At 36.4% G+C, this 17,216-nt stretch overlaps 1 protein-coding gene across 26 annotated transcripts in view; it reads right to left on the bottom strand.

Annotated features, from left to right (window-relative positions):
• The window catches only part of FIP1L1 (factor interacting with PAPOLA and CPSF1), a 73,766-nt gene extending 62,392 nt beyond the window's left edge, over nucleotides 1-11,374 (bottom strand). For 6 of the 26 annotated variants that reach the window (XM_028507919.2, XM_028507920.2, XM_036020598.1 and 3 more), the window contains exons 1-9: nucleotides 11,076-11,374; nucleotides 9,879-9,923; nucleotides 9,739-9,778; nucleotides 5,683-5,743; nucleotides 4,292-4,395; nucleotides 1,996-2,060; nucleotides 1,358-1,465; nucleotides 799-929; nucleotides 462-530 (exon numbers count right to left, since the gene is read on the bottom strand). In XM_028507919.2, the coding sequence (XP_028363720.1) occupies nucleotides 462-530; nucleotides 799-929; nucleotides 1,358-1,465; nucleotides 1,996-2,060; nucleotides 4,292-4,395; nucleotides 5,683-5,743; nucleotides 9,739-9,778; nucleotides 9,879-9,923; nucleotides 11,076-11,160 (708 nt within the window). In that variant the 5' untranslated portion in view covers nucleotides 11,161-11,374. Of the gene's footprint in view, nucleotides 1-461; nucleotides 531-798; nucleotides 930-1,357; nucleotides 1,466-1,995; nucleotides 2,061-4,291; nucleotides 4,397-5,682; nucleotides 5,744-9,738; nucleotides 9,779-9,878; nucleotides 9,924-11,075 lie in introns of all 26 variants that reach the window. The other 20 variants (XM_036020665.1, XM_036020674.1, XM_028507927.2 and 17 more) reach the window with 7 other exon arrangements.
• Between the last annotated feature and the right edge of the window lie 5,842 nt (nucleotides 11,375-17,216).

Genomic DNA, 17,216 nt, shown 5'->3' with positions numbered 1-17,216 from the left:
TGAAAGACTCTCAAAGAATGCCTAAGATTCTTGAGCTATCTTAAACTACATGAGTAATTTCAGGGCCATACAGATAATAAGCCATCTTCCTTACCATTTTTAAAAAGAAAATTAGGAAAAATGAATCTTTAATTCTGATAAAGATTATAGCATGATCTACAATAAGAGCTTAACCTGTTGGCATGAACTTTCATATCCTACAAACATACTATGACTCAAAGTCACAACATATAGCACCAATAGTTTTACTTGGCATTTGTTAGTATAATAGGATATAAACTCACATGCTTGCAAAAGTGGTGATAAAACAATAATCAGCAAATTTGTAAGTCACCAGGAAGCTGAAGGTTTGGAAAAAAGATAGCTATTTCCACTTTAATCTTGTCCCTTGAGTAGTGGTATGGAAGCAGACTCAAGAACAAAAAAATGAGAGCAACCAAGGATAATTTACTAAAATTCACCTTAAAAAGATTGAATCTGCCATCTTGGATCTCTGCACCTGGTGTAACTTCCACAGTACAGTCTTCGGCCTAAGTTAAATAACATAATTTTTTAATTGATAGGCCATATAAAGACTAGCTGTGGCTAGTCTGTGACTTGAAACTAAGAACATCAGAAAATCATTAACATGAAACTGAAAAGGAAGGAGGGAAAAAACACAAACATAGTAAAAAAGAATGGAATTTTTAAAACATCATATAGTTTTTAACCACCTTTAGAGGAAAAAGTGATTTATTTGGGAAATAAAACTGGAACAGTAGAAAAAGACAGGGGTATTTTGGAATATTTATCAATTACCGTAATTTTATTTGTAGTCGAGGTAACTGGTATAACTTCAAGTCCCATTCGTATCCTCTTTTGTTTTTCACAGTAAGCTTTCCAGGTATCTTCATTAAAGCCGTAATTAAAATAATCAGAAAGATCAGCACCTAAAGATAAAAAATGCTCTTAGTGTACAAATATTTCAATTCTATATTTATGCAGTATATAAAATATTATGAAGTATAAAATATAAATTTAGAGTTCTATTAATCTTATCACCCCTTCTCATTTTATCAGTTCTCCCAACTACCATAAAGAGAATTATATGAATTTTTGATCAAAATTATTTCCTTTAGAAATACATTATAATAAAATAATATGCACGACTACTTTAATATAATGCTAGGCCACCAGCAAAATTTAATAAATCCATTATCAATGATTAATTTATTATACTAATTCATTATTACTCTCATGCATTTAAGACTACAAAAATAACATTACTACAATAATAAATTGATAATGAAAAATACTTTTCTGATAATTGTTTATACTATAAATCTCTTGAAACTGATATAATCTACAATAATCTTACCAGGTTTACGCCATGGTTTATCTTCAAAAGCATCCAAATCAACCTCCAAGAGTGGAACTCCATTAATGCTTCCAGGTGCATCAAGGTCTACCCCTTTGACTTTCGTCCCTATTTCATAAAATTACAAAATGGTGAAGGAGCTACATTAGCAAGAAGCTGAGAGAGATGACAAACAGAAAACACTGACACCTTTTTACTGTTCCTAGCACTATACATGGCAAAGGTTCAAAACAAAACATTGATGTTTACCATACATAAAAGGTAAAGTCAAACCTTATGGTACAAGTATATGATAAAATGGATAGAGAAGTTAGGGACTTGTTACGTACAATAAGGGATTTCTGTACCACCAGGAAGTTGCTAACTTCCATGTTTTAATTCAGTTTCTGGACAGTCTGTGAGCTAAGAAATGTTTTTACCTTTTTAAAGGGCTGTAAGACAAGTAAAAACCAAACAAACAAAACACATGACAGGAACCCTATGTGGCTGACACAGCCTAAAATATTTATTAGCTAGTTCTGCCATATATGGTCATAACTGATTTTTAATTAGCTGTAATAGTTATTATGATGTAGTTATCACCTATTCAGATATATGCCTTATTTCCCTACTGATGCACTTGCAAATAAAAATTTTACCTGTGGTTCCATAAACTCTTCCTCCCGTCTTTATGTTAAGATTTACAGGTGCTGTACCATAACTCCTAAAAACAAAATAAAAATTGTAAACAAAAACAGTAATATATTCAATGTATACAAATAAATTGCACACCCACAAAGTAACTGGATAAATTGACAGTGACTCACAGATTTTAGAAAATATCTTGAACTAATTTTAGGTCTGTCACTCAGGCTTAGATAAGTAATAAAATCACGGAACAATATAGATGCAAATGGCAATTTAAGATTTTCTGATTCTAACTAAAAAATTTGTTTTATCAATTCATTTATAAAAACACTTTAATTTTAGTAATCAAAAATACTGCTGCTTCCATATAACTTCACTTAATTATCTTTAGGAAAGAAATATTTGATGAAGAAATCTTTTATCATGAGCTGTAATTAAAATATAACATTGTATTAATTTTAGGTGTAAAACATAACAATTTGATATATATTTAAATTGCAAAGTTTAGTTAACATACGAGGTCTGTCCAGAAAAAGTCCAACCATTGTTAATATAACAAGAACAGTTTGTGCTACATCGATGTAACCAAGCAGCACAGAAGAGTGGACTGGAATGCACATGCATGAACAATGATGACTTCACTGTACTAGTCAGTTGGAGAGGAAGATGCCATTGAATGAGCATGTGTACTATGTGGCCCTCAAATGACTGAGTAGAACAACACATCTGAGTCTAATTTTGAATTAAGTTAGAGCATTCCACAGTGGAAACTATTCAGATGACTCAAAAGGCCAAAGCTATGGACAACTGGTGACTGGCAGCTTCATTATGACAACACGCCTGCTCATGCATCATGTCTTGTGCAGACTCTGGCAACAAATAATCAAATCACCCAGGTGACCCAGCCCCGCTACAGCCCAGACTTGGCACCCTGTTACTTCTGGCTTTTCCCAAAAATAAAATCACCTTTGGAAGGGCAGAGATTTCAGACCATTGATGCGATTCAGGAAAATATGAGGGGGAAGCTGATAGCAACTGGGAGAACTGTGTGAGGTCCCAAAGTGCCTAAGTTGAAGGGGATTGAATCATCACTGTCCTATGCACAATGTTCCCTGTATCTTCTTCAACAAATGGCTCTACTTTTCATGTTGTGTGACTGGATACTTTCTGGACATCCCTCATACATTACCACACATAGTTACAAATGTAACTGTAAATGTGCTTTTTCCCCCCTTGTGTGTTGGGAACTGCCCTGCCTGGTTTCAAGAGCTGTAACCACCCCCCCCATGGCTAAGTCTGAGTGAGTGACCTTTGGACCATAAGCCACTAAGGAGACAAAGCTTATCTCCCTGGCAGGGGCGCTGGCTCTGCCTCTCTTACTTCACCCTGCCTGGCCCCCAATGCTTGATTGGTTAGCCAATGACAGATAAGATTCCTCAAGGGAGAGATGACCTAAGACAGGCACGATCATGACACCCCCACCCCCAGGGAAGGACTTGGGGCCACAGAAAAGGGGTGATGGACCCTTGCCCCTTGGCTTTGACACAGCCTGAGTCCTCATTCTGTCTTGAGAAGTCTCCTCATCTCTTGGCTGTTTTACTTCCTATGCCTGACTTAAGCCTGAAACAATGCTGGTGGTGGGTACCGCCCTTTGCTGGAAAGGGCAGATTCCCTATGGCGATCAGGCCTAAGAAAGACTATGTAAAATCCTGTGAAACCTGCTTTGTTTAGAATGTTCTCAATTGAGGGTCCAAGCAGGAAGTGAGTTTGTTCCCCAAAGTTTTATGGCCATTTAACTATCTGACCCTGACTCAAAATAGGCCCCCAGAGTTCTTTGTATGTTATCTATTGTTTATTCCTTACTGCCTGATAATGGTTAATGAGCCTTACATATACACCCTGTATTCCTATGCAAATTGAATCCAATAAAAGCCTCTCAAGGCAAGGGTCCCGCACTCTCCTCTTGAGAGGGTGGCCAGGGTCGCCAAGGCGCTCCAAGGCTTGCTCTCCCCTTGACGGAGAAGTCACACTGTCCCTTTTCCTCCACAGGACTTGGTAGTCCATGTGAATTTATTTCGTCTCATCCATATCGCCGAGGATACTGCAGGCCAGTGTCTGCATCACTTGTGATAAGACTTTTTAAGATCCACTCTCTTAGCAACTCAGGTGAAATTTTAACAAGAGTTCTCTCATACATATCATGGTAAGATGGAAAAATGTAAAAACAATGGAATCAACCACTAACAGTTTAATACAGGCATACTATCTTTGATTTAGTCACACAATTGTTACTTAAAAATAACTTACCCATACTGTGGTGCTCCCGTTTTAATGTCTCCTATAGTGACATGAACATCATCCTCATCATCATCACTGTCACTATCACTATCATCTTCAGTCTCGGTCACTTTCTATACCAACATAAACAATTTTAAAATATATTCAATAATCCATTTCAATATCTAGTATGAATAACTGAAGAAGTATTCATTTTGCAATTAAACTACCGTTTTACAGAAAAGTTACAAGCTCACAGAAATGCTACTTACTTTATTTATAACTTCAATGTTTTACATGATAGAAAGGATAAGAATGGGAAAACCTTTTTTCACCATCACCTTTATAAATACCTTGTGTTTTTTCCTACTATTTATAACTGCTCCTCTTGCAAAAATGGTCTAAAGTAATTTACTAAGAGAAAATAAACCCTGGCTGGTGTAGCTCAGTTGATTGAGCACAGTTCTGTGAACCAAAGGGTCACTGGTTCTATTCCCAGTCAGGGCACATGCCTGGGTTGTGGGCCAGGTTCCTAATAGGGGGCGCATGCGAGAGGTAACCACACATTGGTGTTTCTCTCCCTCTCTTTCTCCTTCCCTTCCCCTCTAAAAATAAATAAATAAAGTCTTAAAAAAAAGAAAATTACAAAAAGTATTTTAAAAATTCTTGGTGAAAAGAATAAAGTTAAGAGGAAAACAATTAATTTTAAGATTCACAGTGCCATGGTTAATTAAAAAGCAGCTTACTTACTCCTAGAATTCATTTACACCTAGAAGAGGTCCTGCATGCAAATGGTAGAGGGAATACCTTGTTTTTATGAGTAAAAGGAGGGCCATTTACAAAGGTTTTGTTTTGGCTCTAAAAGGCTACTTAGTGCTTAGTCACATAATAGTCAATTTAAAAAGTAGAACACCGAGGCAAAAATAATTTCTGTATACAAATTCAAAATTACAGAACAATTTCTTTTTCTCTTTTTTTTTTTACAGGGTTAGAATGTTCAAAACAGTCAGAGCTCATATGTTCACACCCCTCTAAAACATCAGTTTTAACAAGTATGAGGTCAAAGACTGTCACACACAAATTTTCTTTTTTGCTAAAAAACATGACAATCAAACTTGCAATTCACAAGACTCAAATGTCTGCTTTGAAAATCAGGGTATGTTCTGTTTTGTTGACCTACGACCATTCAGTTCCTTGAAATAAACCTCAAACTTCTGCATGACCTATTTCATCTGAATCTTTCTACTCCTCTTCACTATGCTTTCCATGGCACCAAATGAGGTAGGCAACGTAAGAGGGTGCCAGATCAAGCAGGATACTGAAAGTCATATTAAACTTTAGGTTTATTCCTAAGTGAACACAAAACTATCAATACAGATTTGAAATAGAGAAGTAACTAGATTTCAAAGCCTCAGGTTTACCGGTTTAGGTACTCCATTTTCAGCAGTTTCATCTTCAGCTCCAGATGGAGGATTATTAGCACTACAAACAAAAATAAATACACATGCCTAGTATTACTTTTCAGAAGTACGGACAGTGTATACTGGTACTTTTAAGCTATGTCTGATATTTTCTAAAATTGTTTCCATTGGATGGTAAGAAAATGGATGGTAAAAACTACCTCCTTGTCTATCCCTGATGCCTCATGTAAAACATGCAGTCAACATTAGAAATAGAATGGAACTGCCTCCACAATTCATTAATGATGTCAAATTTGCAATTTGATGGTGGGGTACAATTGAAGGTGTTTTTTTACATTTTAAAAATATGCTTCCCACTTAATCAATTTTAATTATCCTAAATATTTATCAAACATCTGCTATATGACACATACTATTGTAATTGCCAAGGACTATGTAACACTTTCCTCTTTTCAGATTTGTAATATGATCACATTAACTATTTAGTATTCAATTAATACACATGCCCCTGCCTGTCTTTCTGTCTTTATCCCTTTTATTGAATATATGTTCCTTGTATAAAAAAAAAACCTTTAAGATAAAAACTTTATTTAAGGCTGCCTTCAAATTTGATACCAATGGCAGCCTATGCATTAAAGCAGATGCATTAAAAAACTAATTGGCCCTGGCTGGCGTAGCTCAGTGGATTGAGCGCCGGCTGCAAACCAAAGTGTCTCAGGTTCAATTCCCAGTCAGGGTACATGCCTGGGTTGCAGGCCATGACCCCCAGCAACCGCACATCGATGTTTCTCTCTCTCTCCCTCTTTCTCCCTCCCTTCTCTCTCTAAAAATAAATAAATAAAATCTTAAAAAAAAAAACTAATTGGTTTTTTAAGGCCAATTAATCCTAAATGTGCCATTACAACAGATATTCCTATCCTACTACGTCTTCTTTGCAAGTGTCTTATTTTCAAGCATATAGTCATTAACTATCAAGTACCTCTTGTACTACAGTGTGACTGGTTTCTTGTAATTTTAATAATTATGATTTCCATAGTGGGAATTAGCCATTAACTTCATTCTATGGTAAGGAAATGCAAGTACAAAGCAACTAACAATTATTTAGTAGCATTTCTAAGATAAATAAGTAAGTAAATAAGTAAGTAAATTCCAAATGTTGATCTAGTTCAAGGATCTCATTAAGATTTTTGTTATCTGCCCTGGCTGGTATAGCACAATGGATTGAGTGCGGGCTGTGAACCAAAGGGTTGCCAGTTCGATTCCCAGTGAGGGCACATGCCTAGGTTGTGGGCCAGGACCCCAGTGGGGGCCACATGAGGGGCAACCACACATTGATGTTTCTGTCTCTTTCTCCCTCCCTTCCCCTCTGTCTAAAAGTAAGTAAATAAAATCTTAAAAAAAAAGGATTTTTGTTATTTTCTAAACTTCATTCTGTATTAGATGGTTTCTATACAAATCAATTTAAACTCTACCTTGCTTTTTTATAATATAATCTCCAAATAAAGTAAAATGAAGAATAAAAACTGATAGCATATCTGACAAATTCACTGTCCTCCTGCTTGACCCAAGAAAACAAACCAGCAACTGTATTTTTCCAGTACCTTTACCTCCTGCTTAAATAAGCTTCTAGGTAGCCAGAAAGAAGTTCAGCTTGTTTATATCACAAAAAAGTATTAGCCAAAACATGGAGAGAAAACATGAGAGAATTGGAGACAGTATAATACAATGGTTAAGAACAGAGATTTTAACAATGAACTAATCACAAAGAAACTGAGGAAATCTCTAATAACAAGGACTCAGCTCACTTAGGACAACACAATGAAGTACCACACTGATACTAGAACACAGGCTTGGTGCTCTTTCCCAATAAACTTTTAAAAGTTTTCATTCTCTATCGCCATTAAAATGCTAAAAACATGATAAAATTATAAGCATGTTCTAGAAAAACAGTATCTTAAGGGTAGATCTTTTCCATAGGATAAAATAAATTTAACAGTTCTCTAAATAAAGTTTGAATAAGGAATATAGAGATTTTCGACAGGGATGCTCAGGAGAGGTAGAAGGCGCCTCTCAAGTAAATTTAATCAAGCTGTGTATTGAGGAATTAAAATAAAAAATGTTCAATCAGAAAATAAGTTTGAAGATTTATAGTCAGACCTAGTATTAACAAAAATGGAATAAAAATTAGCCTATAAAAATTGTGCTTAGTGAATCTGTACCTTGTTATCAATTAATTTCTTGACCAATTGAAAAAGAGCACATAAGGAAATATTTAATTACCTTCCAAACTGTAAGTTATACAAATCCTCACTTTGTGGTTCAGATTAGCTTTAAAAACTGGGTTGGATACAAAATTTAAAAACTAAATGATAAAATGTCAGATGATACAGCAGTAAGTTTCAGAAAATGTCTTCCCAAACTGCAGATAGTTTTAAGTGGGGAATAACAGTCTTAATTTCAACACCCCAAAAGCTATTTCTACTTCTCATTTCTTCCCTCCATTCACTTGTTTTTAAGTAACAGCTTTGAGATAATAATTAACATACCATACCATCCACTCATTGGAAATGTACAACTCAATGACTTTCAGTATGTTTACAAAATAGTGCAACAGTAACTACTAATTCCAGAACACTTTCATCACCCCAAAAAGACATCTTGTATATATCAGTCACTTCCCATTTTATCCTATACCCAGTCCCAGCCAACACTAACCACTTGGTGTCTCTATGGATTTATCTATTCTGCCCATTTAATATAAATAGAATTATATAATGCGTAGTCCTTTGTGACTGACTTCTTTCCCTTAACACGTTTTCAACGTTTGCCCTTGTTGTAACACACGAATAATTCATTCCTTTTTACTGCCAAATACTATTCCATTGTATAAACATACCACATTTTATCTATCCATTCATTATTTGATGGATATGGGTTATTTCCATTGTTTGGCTATTATGAATAATGCTGCTATGAACGCTTGTGCACAGCAGGTGCTTGAATAATGCCCTTTTGTTCAACTCCATTTTCTTATAACATTGATGAGATCTGTAGGATTATAACTTTTGTTTATATCAGTTAGCCTATGGCAGAACTGGTCTCACTATATATAGTTTCATCTAAATTCACAGAACCTACAGATGATGTTAAGTGAGAACTTACTATGCAAGACTTGGTGTGGATGTATGTTTTCATTTCTCTTAGAGTACAGACATATGAGTGGTATTCCTGGATCATATGGTAACTCTTTGTCTAACCTTTTAAGAAATTGCCAGACTGTTTTCCAAAGTAGCTGCACCATTTTACAATTCCACAATTAGTGAATGGGGTTCTAATTTTCTCCATATCCACACCAATGCCTGTTTCTGTCTTTTTTATTATAGTCAACCTACTGGGTGTGAAGCACTAGTTCCTTCACTTATTAAACCCAAATACTCTTTAAAAGCTAAGCCCTCTGGTCAGAGTAAAGTCAGCATATCCATTAACCTGTATGAGTGAGTTGCTTTGAAATTTAGAATTCAATTTCTGGTCCCTGTACATGTTCTATAAACAATACGCATACATTTCTAGCTTTTCTAGTAATCTAACAAAAGGAACTAATCTTACTAATGATTAATTCATTAATTCCCCTTTGCATTTAAATAAGCACAAAATGCAGAAATTATAACCCAAGTGCAATACACCATCAGATATATTGTGAAAGGAGTAATTTAAGATTATTCTAAAAAAATTTTTAAGTTAAAACTTTTTTCTTGGCAGTTTAATGATTATATTGTATACTCCACTAGTAAGCTCACTTAGAAGTAAAATAAATTACTTAACAGTGAAAAGTAGTTAAATCCTAATTTCAAAATCTTTGTCCCCTAAGCTACCAGCAAATAAACAGACTAGTATAAAATCAGGCCCTGAAATAGGATCAACTCCCAAAGTTTCATTATCTTCCAACCTTTTGTCAGAACGTTGTTAATTGTCAGAATCAATAAATTCTGACAATTTGTTGACAGAGCCACTGTATTACACTACCTGTGTTAAGTATCAACAAGAAATTTCACTAACCTGGTATTTTCTTCTTCTGGCCTTTCAACTTCATTTTCATCTACCAAAAAGAAATACATAAATAAATAAATAAAATTAACAAGCTACTCTTAAAGAAACCAGTAGTATGAAAATCTGAAGTGATCATCACAAGCACTAACCTAGGTCCTTTGCCAAATCACTGTGCACATGCACGTCCCATGGGCCTATAAGCACATCCAAAGTTAGATCACCTTGCAATGACTTATCAAGATATGTCTTTTATGAAAAAAAAAATCAGATTTTACTTCCATAAAAATAAACTTAAGAGGTATAAAGACTTCTATATCTTTGTAAAATAAACCCTATATATTTACATTTCAAAGAATATTACTAATGCTACATCTTGTCACCAAAGACAAATGACTTTACAAGTTTATCAAAATCAAAGTTTGTCAAAGTCACATCAAGGAGCTACATGGTGCCCAAACATATACTTTTACTACAGTGAAGACTATGAAGAATACACATTTCTGGCAAGGAACAAATATTAACTTTCAAATCTAGTATATGTAACAAGAAGGAGCTGTGACTTACTAAAAGGTAAAAACCAAATGCCTAAAAAAGTTCCTTTCAAAAAGGTAGAAAATAATTAAGTTTATTTCAAAAAAAATAAATACATATGGTACTGAAAACTATAAGCCTAAGAGACATGTGTTACTTCTATGATGTGAATTAAAGAGCAGTCTCTTAAATAAGAAAAACTTCACCTTAATACATACAGGAGACATTCGGGGTTTTCTTTATGGGCCATAATGTATTCCATCTTTTTCTTTCTCTCTCTTAATTAATTATTTTTAAGCACGACTTTCAGACAAGGAGGTACCCTTGCAGGTGCATTCCATAAAAACTGACCATCAAGAAACAAGACGTTAGTTTTACAGCATCAACTTTATTAGCTATTACACAATGACTGTTGCTTAAAGGGACAAGATGGGCATCCTACAGCCAAGGGGCTTGAAGAAACACACCAACACTACTCAGAATCAATATAAAAAAAAAACTCGAGTGAACAGCACGGAGGCGAAGCAGCCGAGAAGCCCAGAGGGGGCGACAGGCGAGGCCGGCCCCGCGCACCAGACCCCGGCCGGACCCCGCCGCGGCAGCTGCGCGCGTTTTGGGGATGGGGGCTGGACCAGAGGAGGCCGAGGCGGGCGGGGGAACGCGCACACGGCGCTGGGCCTGACTTAGGCCGAACCAGGTTCCGTAGAAGAGGCCCCAATCGGAGCCGTGAAGGGCCCGAGAGGACGACCGTTTTGGCGCCGGGAGGGGAGGCCTGGGAGAACCGGGAGAGACAGAAGGGACAGGAAGTTCCGTACCGCCATAGAGCCACTCTTCCTCCTCATCCCCTCCGGTCCCGCCGCTCAGCTCCGACACTAGGCGCTCGACCTCACCGGCCGACATGGCCGCCCCGAGCACAACTTAAAGGCAGCGGTCAAAAGCCCTCTCCAGCCCCTTCCCCAGCCTCGCTGCCCGAAGACCCAAGAGGGGCGCAGAAGCCCCGGCGAGCGAACGAAGAAAGCGCGAGACTCAAATCCACTGGACACCGCAGCCGCAAAGGTGGCTAAGCACACTCAGGCCAGAGCCCGCCAGCGCATGCGCAGTACCCAAGCAGCACGGCGGCGGTAGGTGGTTTCGCTTCCGCGGCGGCGGCCACCTGAGCGCAGTTGCGCGTGCGCACAGTAGTTAGCCCCGCCCCTATGGAATCCCACTTTGCCTTTACGACGCTTTCGTCGGTCGCTTCCTGCGTAAACTAGGGTTCCCCTCCCCCAACCATTCCTCTAATAACTGGTGTTGCTTTTGTCTGCGAGTACTCCATTGTTTTCTTGTGCCTTTGACGCCTTCTGCATTTAATCGTCGGAAAGGCCTTATTTCATTCTTAGTATATTGTATCAGCCTTAATACGGAATAGTTACTTATTGATCACCTGTTTCCTATTAAATAAGAAATCATTATTCATGGCCACTTTCTTGCAATATTTTAACAGCAAACAAAAGCAAAACTAATATATGAATAATGCAGTGTCCTTGTTAAAACGAAGCTTACAATTAAGTTCAAAGATTCACTAACCACCCTTTACAAAAGCAGCTCTTGTTATTTGTGTGCTGTGAATCATTCTGAAATTTTCTATACATTTACTTCAGTTGAATTGTATTGTTTTAGTTGCAGAACCTGAGGCTAATGAGTCTTAAAAGGGTACAGTACAGTATGTATTTTTCTGTAGATCCCTTTTTTTAAACTCAACAGTGTCTTGGAGATTCATATTACTACATATACAGGGTCCCACATAAATATCACCCCTTTTTTATTACAGAATCATAAGCATGTAATTCTGTAACATAACAATATCACACTCAAGCACACCATATGACATTTTAGGTGAAATATTCAAATTAAACTAGAAATTATTATACCCATATTATTACCCTACCAACCACACTCAAGCAAGCCTTACTTTCACCTTACCCTGTATATTAAACTATGTCCATTTCTAACTGCTTCATACTATTTCATAGCATGGCTCTCATAAAGTGAATGCGGCTATTTCTCTGTTGATGTTATTTAGATTGCTTTCAACTTTACACCTTAATATACAAAAAAACCTACAATGAAGATCCTTGTCAATGACTTCTTATAGATTCTTACAAGTGTTTCTCCAAGATCATAAAGTATGTGCAGTTTTTATTTTAGTAAATAATGCCAAATTTTAAGGCCACTTTTGAGAACAGGTCTTTCAAGAAGATGACACAAGATTGGTCAAAACTGGTGTTCAAGTTCTTAATTATACCTACTTTCTAACCTCAGGTAATCAATCTATGCTTCAGTTTTCTCATCTATAAAGTGGGAAAGTTGAACTAGATGATCTCTAAGGTCCTTTCCGTTCTAAAGTTTTCAAACAAGATACTTTAGCGAAAAGAAATCTGTTTTAGTTTTGAAAATCAGTCAATTTGTCCATACTTTCTAATCAATAAATACTGGTTGTTTATTTATTTATTTAACAATTACTGAATGCCTATTGTTTAAGAACTTAGAAAATAAAGAATAACTAAAACATAGGCCCTGCCCGAAGAGCTCTCTATTGTGAAAAGGTAGTAAACAACTAGCTCTCCTACAAGGGAAAAAATGGATATACCATAAAAGAAGCAAACACAAAGTGTTTACATCCTATTAAGACACTATTTTGTGTAATTTAAACAAATTATGTGATTTTAATCCCCCTTACTTTTGAATACTCATCTATCTGTTGTTCCTGGTCCCTCTTACCTGTTTAGGATAATCCCTGCATCCTTCTGAACTCTGCTGAATGAGATAGAGTCAACTTTGTGAAATCTTTCCTGAATTCCACTTTTATCTCATTCCATTTCTTTCTTTATTTAACAAATATTTATGTAGGGTCTACCAAGTGTCAGGAGCTTTTCTAGGCTATGTAGATTGAGCAGTGAGAAAAACAGAGTCCACCTCTGATGAAGCTTTTATTCTAATGAGGAGACAGCCAATAAACCTAAGTGTACAATATGTCAAGTGGTGGTAAGGATTATCTTGACATTTACTGACAGTAGTGGAATAAGGTTTTACATTCTGCTTGTGACTGTCATAAGGCAATCACTTATAGTTCTATTTTTCATTCCATGAGCATACAATGAACTCTGGTTGTTTCATGGAAAAAAACAATTGCTTCTTGCTGAGGAGTCTCTTTTTCCTTTCAGCTGCCTGAAATGAGCTTGACTTTCAAGGTGCTACTTAAGCTGAACTGAAGAATTACTGAATAATAATTGATACATCAGAATTGCCTTCCCAGAAGTAGCATTTGAGCTAAGCTTTGAGAGGAAGTTTTCCACAAGCAGAGAAGCTCATAAATCACTAATAGCTAGTCTTAAAAGTCCTCTTCCTGCTTGCTTTCAAATTGAGTTCCTTGTCTGGATAATCTTCCATAGTTAAATGTGTCTTTAGCTCCTTAGTCATCAGAGAGATTTCAAAGATAGGTATCTTGATATTGTATAAAATTATGACTTTATCTAACTACAGTACTCCGTATTTTCTGATTATATTTGTTTTCCATTTTATTATTTCTTTTTTTGTGATCTGTTGGTTCTTAGCAAAAACAAACAAAAACAAAGGATCAGTTTTAATATATCTGAGAATTACTGAAAGGTAATGCTCAATTAAAATAATGAAAAGAGTATAAGAGTTGAAGATCAAATAAAGGTGCTTTGCTCAATACCTAGTAGATAGCAAGTCCTCATAAATGTGTTTTGAATGAATATGTCATTTAGACCCAAATGTGTTATTTGCTGCCAACTTTAATGTGTTGCTTAAATTTCAGTGTTCTTCACTTTCCTCATCAGTAAATTAATATTAAAATAAAATTTTACCCCCAATTCTTGGGAGGATAACAAAGACCAAACTGAGGTTTCAAATGTCAAATTTGACAAGTTAGTGGCAAGCAGGTGGTAGGTTATGTTTTAATACTTTTGTCCTTTGAACAACCTGAACAACTGCAGATGTTCAGAGGTTTTCTTTTTCTTGATACTTTCATGAGCAATTAAGCCCCGATTATCCACCTTCCTCTATACTCTTACATATTTTGACACTAAATTTTATATTTCCGGTTGTCTCTGGAAAATTCTTTCATCTCCTATTACATCTACACTGTTATATAAACCACACTTGGTAAGGGTGAGAACAATTTTTTTCCTGTAGTCAGCGAATCCTGTCTTATAATGTTAATTTCGTAGAAAGTGAGTAGTAAATCCTTAAGTTGATCATGCATATATGGAGAACTTAGAAATGAGGTGAAGGGAAATACGCTTGATTTTATGAGGAATGGGAAATAAATGCTGGCTATTTTTAACAAAATACAAATCACATTTAAAGAAGGTAAATGTAGTTATCTTAAGCATGTTATTTTAGCAGGAATTAATTTGACTCTTCCATAACATCTGAGATCAAGAAATGGAAGAAAATTCTGACACATGTTATAATATGGATGAACCTTGAGGATATTATGCTAAATGAAATAAACCAGTCACAGAAAGAGAAGTATAGAATGATCCCATTTATGTGAAGTATCTAGAGTAGTACATTCAAACAACCATAAAATAGAATGATGGTTGCCAGGGGCAGGGGAGATGCAGTTGGGGAACTCTTGTTAATGGATAGACTATAGGTTTTCAGTTTCACAAGATAGAAAGCTCTGGAGATTGGCTGTATAGCAATGTGAAAATACTTAACACTATTGAATTGTACACTTAAAAATGGTTAAGATGGTGAATTTATGTTACATGTGTTTTGTCACAATTAGAACAGCAGACAAATAAACTAAAACATGTCCCAACTGAACTCAGTACATTTATTCCCCAAAATGGTTGTCTTTTGATTTTTCAAATCTCAGCGACTGCCACTTAAGTGGGCATTAATCAGAAATTTTCCCTCTACTTCACTCTTGTTGTAAATCCAGTCACCAGGTTTTTGGCCCTCTCTAAGATTTCTTTAAACAGCCCTCAGTGTGTATCACCTTTACTGGGATACACTGGTCCCTTATCTACTCTCAGGTGATTGATTGCTGTGGCTGTTTCCTAACAGTTCCTCCTGTTCAAAAATCTTACTGCGTGTCTTAAATGATTGTCCATGTCTTTACCAGAATTTTTATATCATTGTCTATGCCTTTACTAGAATTTTTTCTTAACTCCAGACGTGAACAAATTATTTCCACTCCTAAAAATACTTTAAAAGTCATCCCCAGTTGCTAATACGTAGAATAAAAAATAAGACTCACCCTGATCTAGTCCCTTCTTTTCCAGTTGCTAGCTCCTATTTCTTTTTGAGTCTCTCTTTATATGACACACTCCAGCTATACTAAACTGTTTGTGATTCCAAAGAACATGTATGGTTTCATGACTTTGTCCATGCTACACTTTCTGCCTGAACTGCCAGGAATTCCCCTCCCCATCCTGTCCACCTGGTGAACACCTGGTTGTCTGTGAATGCAACTCAAAACTCATTTCCTATATGAAATTTCTGAGCACCTCCTTTTTTACTCCACCCAGTCAGAATTTATTTTTCCTCCTTTGTAATACTTGCACATTAAAAAAACTAATCATTTCTGTAACATTTTATTTTACTTGCTTTACATGTATGGGTTCTTTTAAATCAGACTCTTTTTGAAGGCAAGGCTGTGGTTTATTTCTTTTTATAACATCAATGTCCAGCACGGTGTCTGGAATATTGTGCAAGTTCATTAAAAGTTGGTTGATTATATTACTTATTATATGGATATAAATTGAACATTATTCAACAGACATTTATTGAATATTTGTTATGTTCTAGTGTTGGGGATACTGGGCTTCTAGTGCACAATCTACCAGATAGATATGTTAAAGAAAACAGATATGTTGAAACTCACCACATGATATAAGAAGCACTTAGCAGAGGTATTGACTGGATGTTTTGTATTGGGGGGCTAAGTTGGAGGACAAGAAGATAACAATAGTGGTGACTTAGGAACATCCTCACATGGAAGGTAACATTATAATGATTATTTTTATTAGGAGTTTGCCAAACGTAAATTCTTCATGGATCAGGGAATGTATTTTACTAATTATTGTATCTTTAGAATCTAGTACAATGATAATGCTTGACGAGTGCTTAATAAATACTAATTTGATGAATTGAGCCCATGAAATTTTCTGGGCTCAATCTGTTGACTACCTTGTGTAGGTATATAATGCTCCAGGCTGGGAGTGGCTGGAGAGAAACCAGGAAATCACGAAGAATTTGGGTTCCATTTCAAGGAGTCTGCCTGTATCTTGTAGGGAATTGGGCCAGGAGAGGCTTTTAAGCAGGAATATGGTAGGACCAGTTTAGCTTATTATGAAAACAACTGAATTTCAAGATGAGGAGATGAAAAGCTGGGAAATGAGGGGGGATCATTGCAATTGCCTACGTGAGTGATGATGGTGGATTAAGACAGTGAGAGTAAGGATGAGGAGAAGGGTCTGGATTCTAAGATTTTTGAAGTAGACTAAGGTTTACTGATAATGCGATGAGGGAGGGAAGATGGAGGAAGTGAAAACGAGACCAGTAGGTTAGCTATGAGACCTGCGTGAAATAGAATGTGTGACAACAACCTGTAAACTACGAAACATTACAATAGGTGGTTTTATCTTAGGATATCTTTGAGTTTAGATGGAGAAAGTGGCTGTACTTTTACAGATGTGCTCATGTCTAAGGAAGTCTCAAACTTTGTCTTCTCAGGAGCACGGAAAAGTTATCTGGGCAGACAGGGAGAGGAAAAGAAGACAGTTCAGTTATTGCTACGAAGACTCTTCCAGTCTTTCAGAACTTTCCAGGAATTCCCGGGCCCCGGAGCTCCGCCCATTTCTTCACAGCGCTCGGGATTCTTCCTAGAGTGGATTTCAGCAAGCCAATCACGATCCATTAACGTCATCACCGTGCGCAGC

Source organism: Phyllostomus discolor, chromosome 1, assembly GCF_004126475.2.
Source record: "Phyllostomus discolor isolate MPI-MPIP mPhyDis1 chromosome 1, mPhyDis1.pri.v3, whole genome shotgun sequence".
NCBI classification, from domain to species: domain Eukaryota; kingdom Metazoa; phylum Chordata; class Mammalia; order Chiroptera; family Phyllostomidae; genus Phyllostomus; species Phyllostomus discolor.
This window is presented reverse-complemented; position numbering and strand designations above follow the sequence as displayed.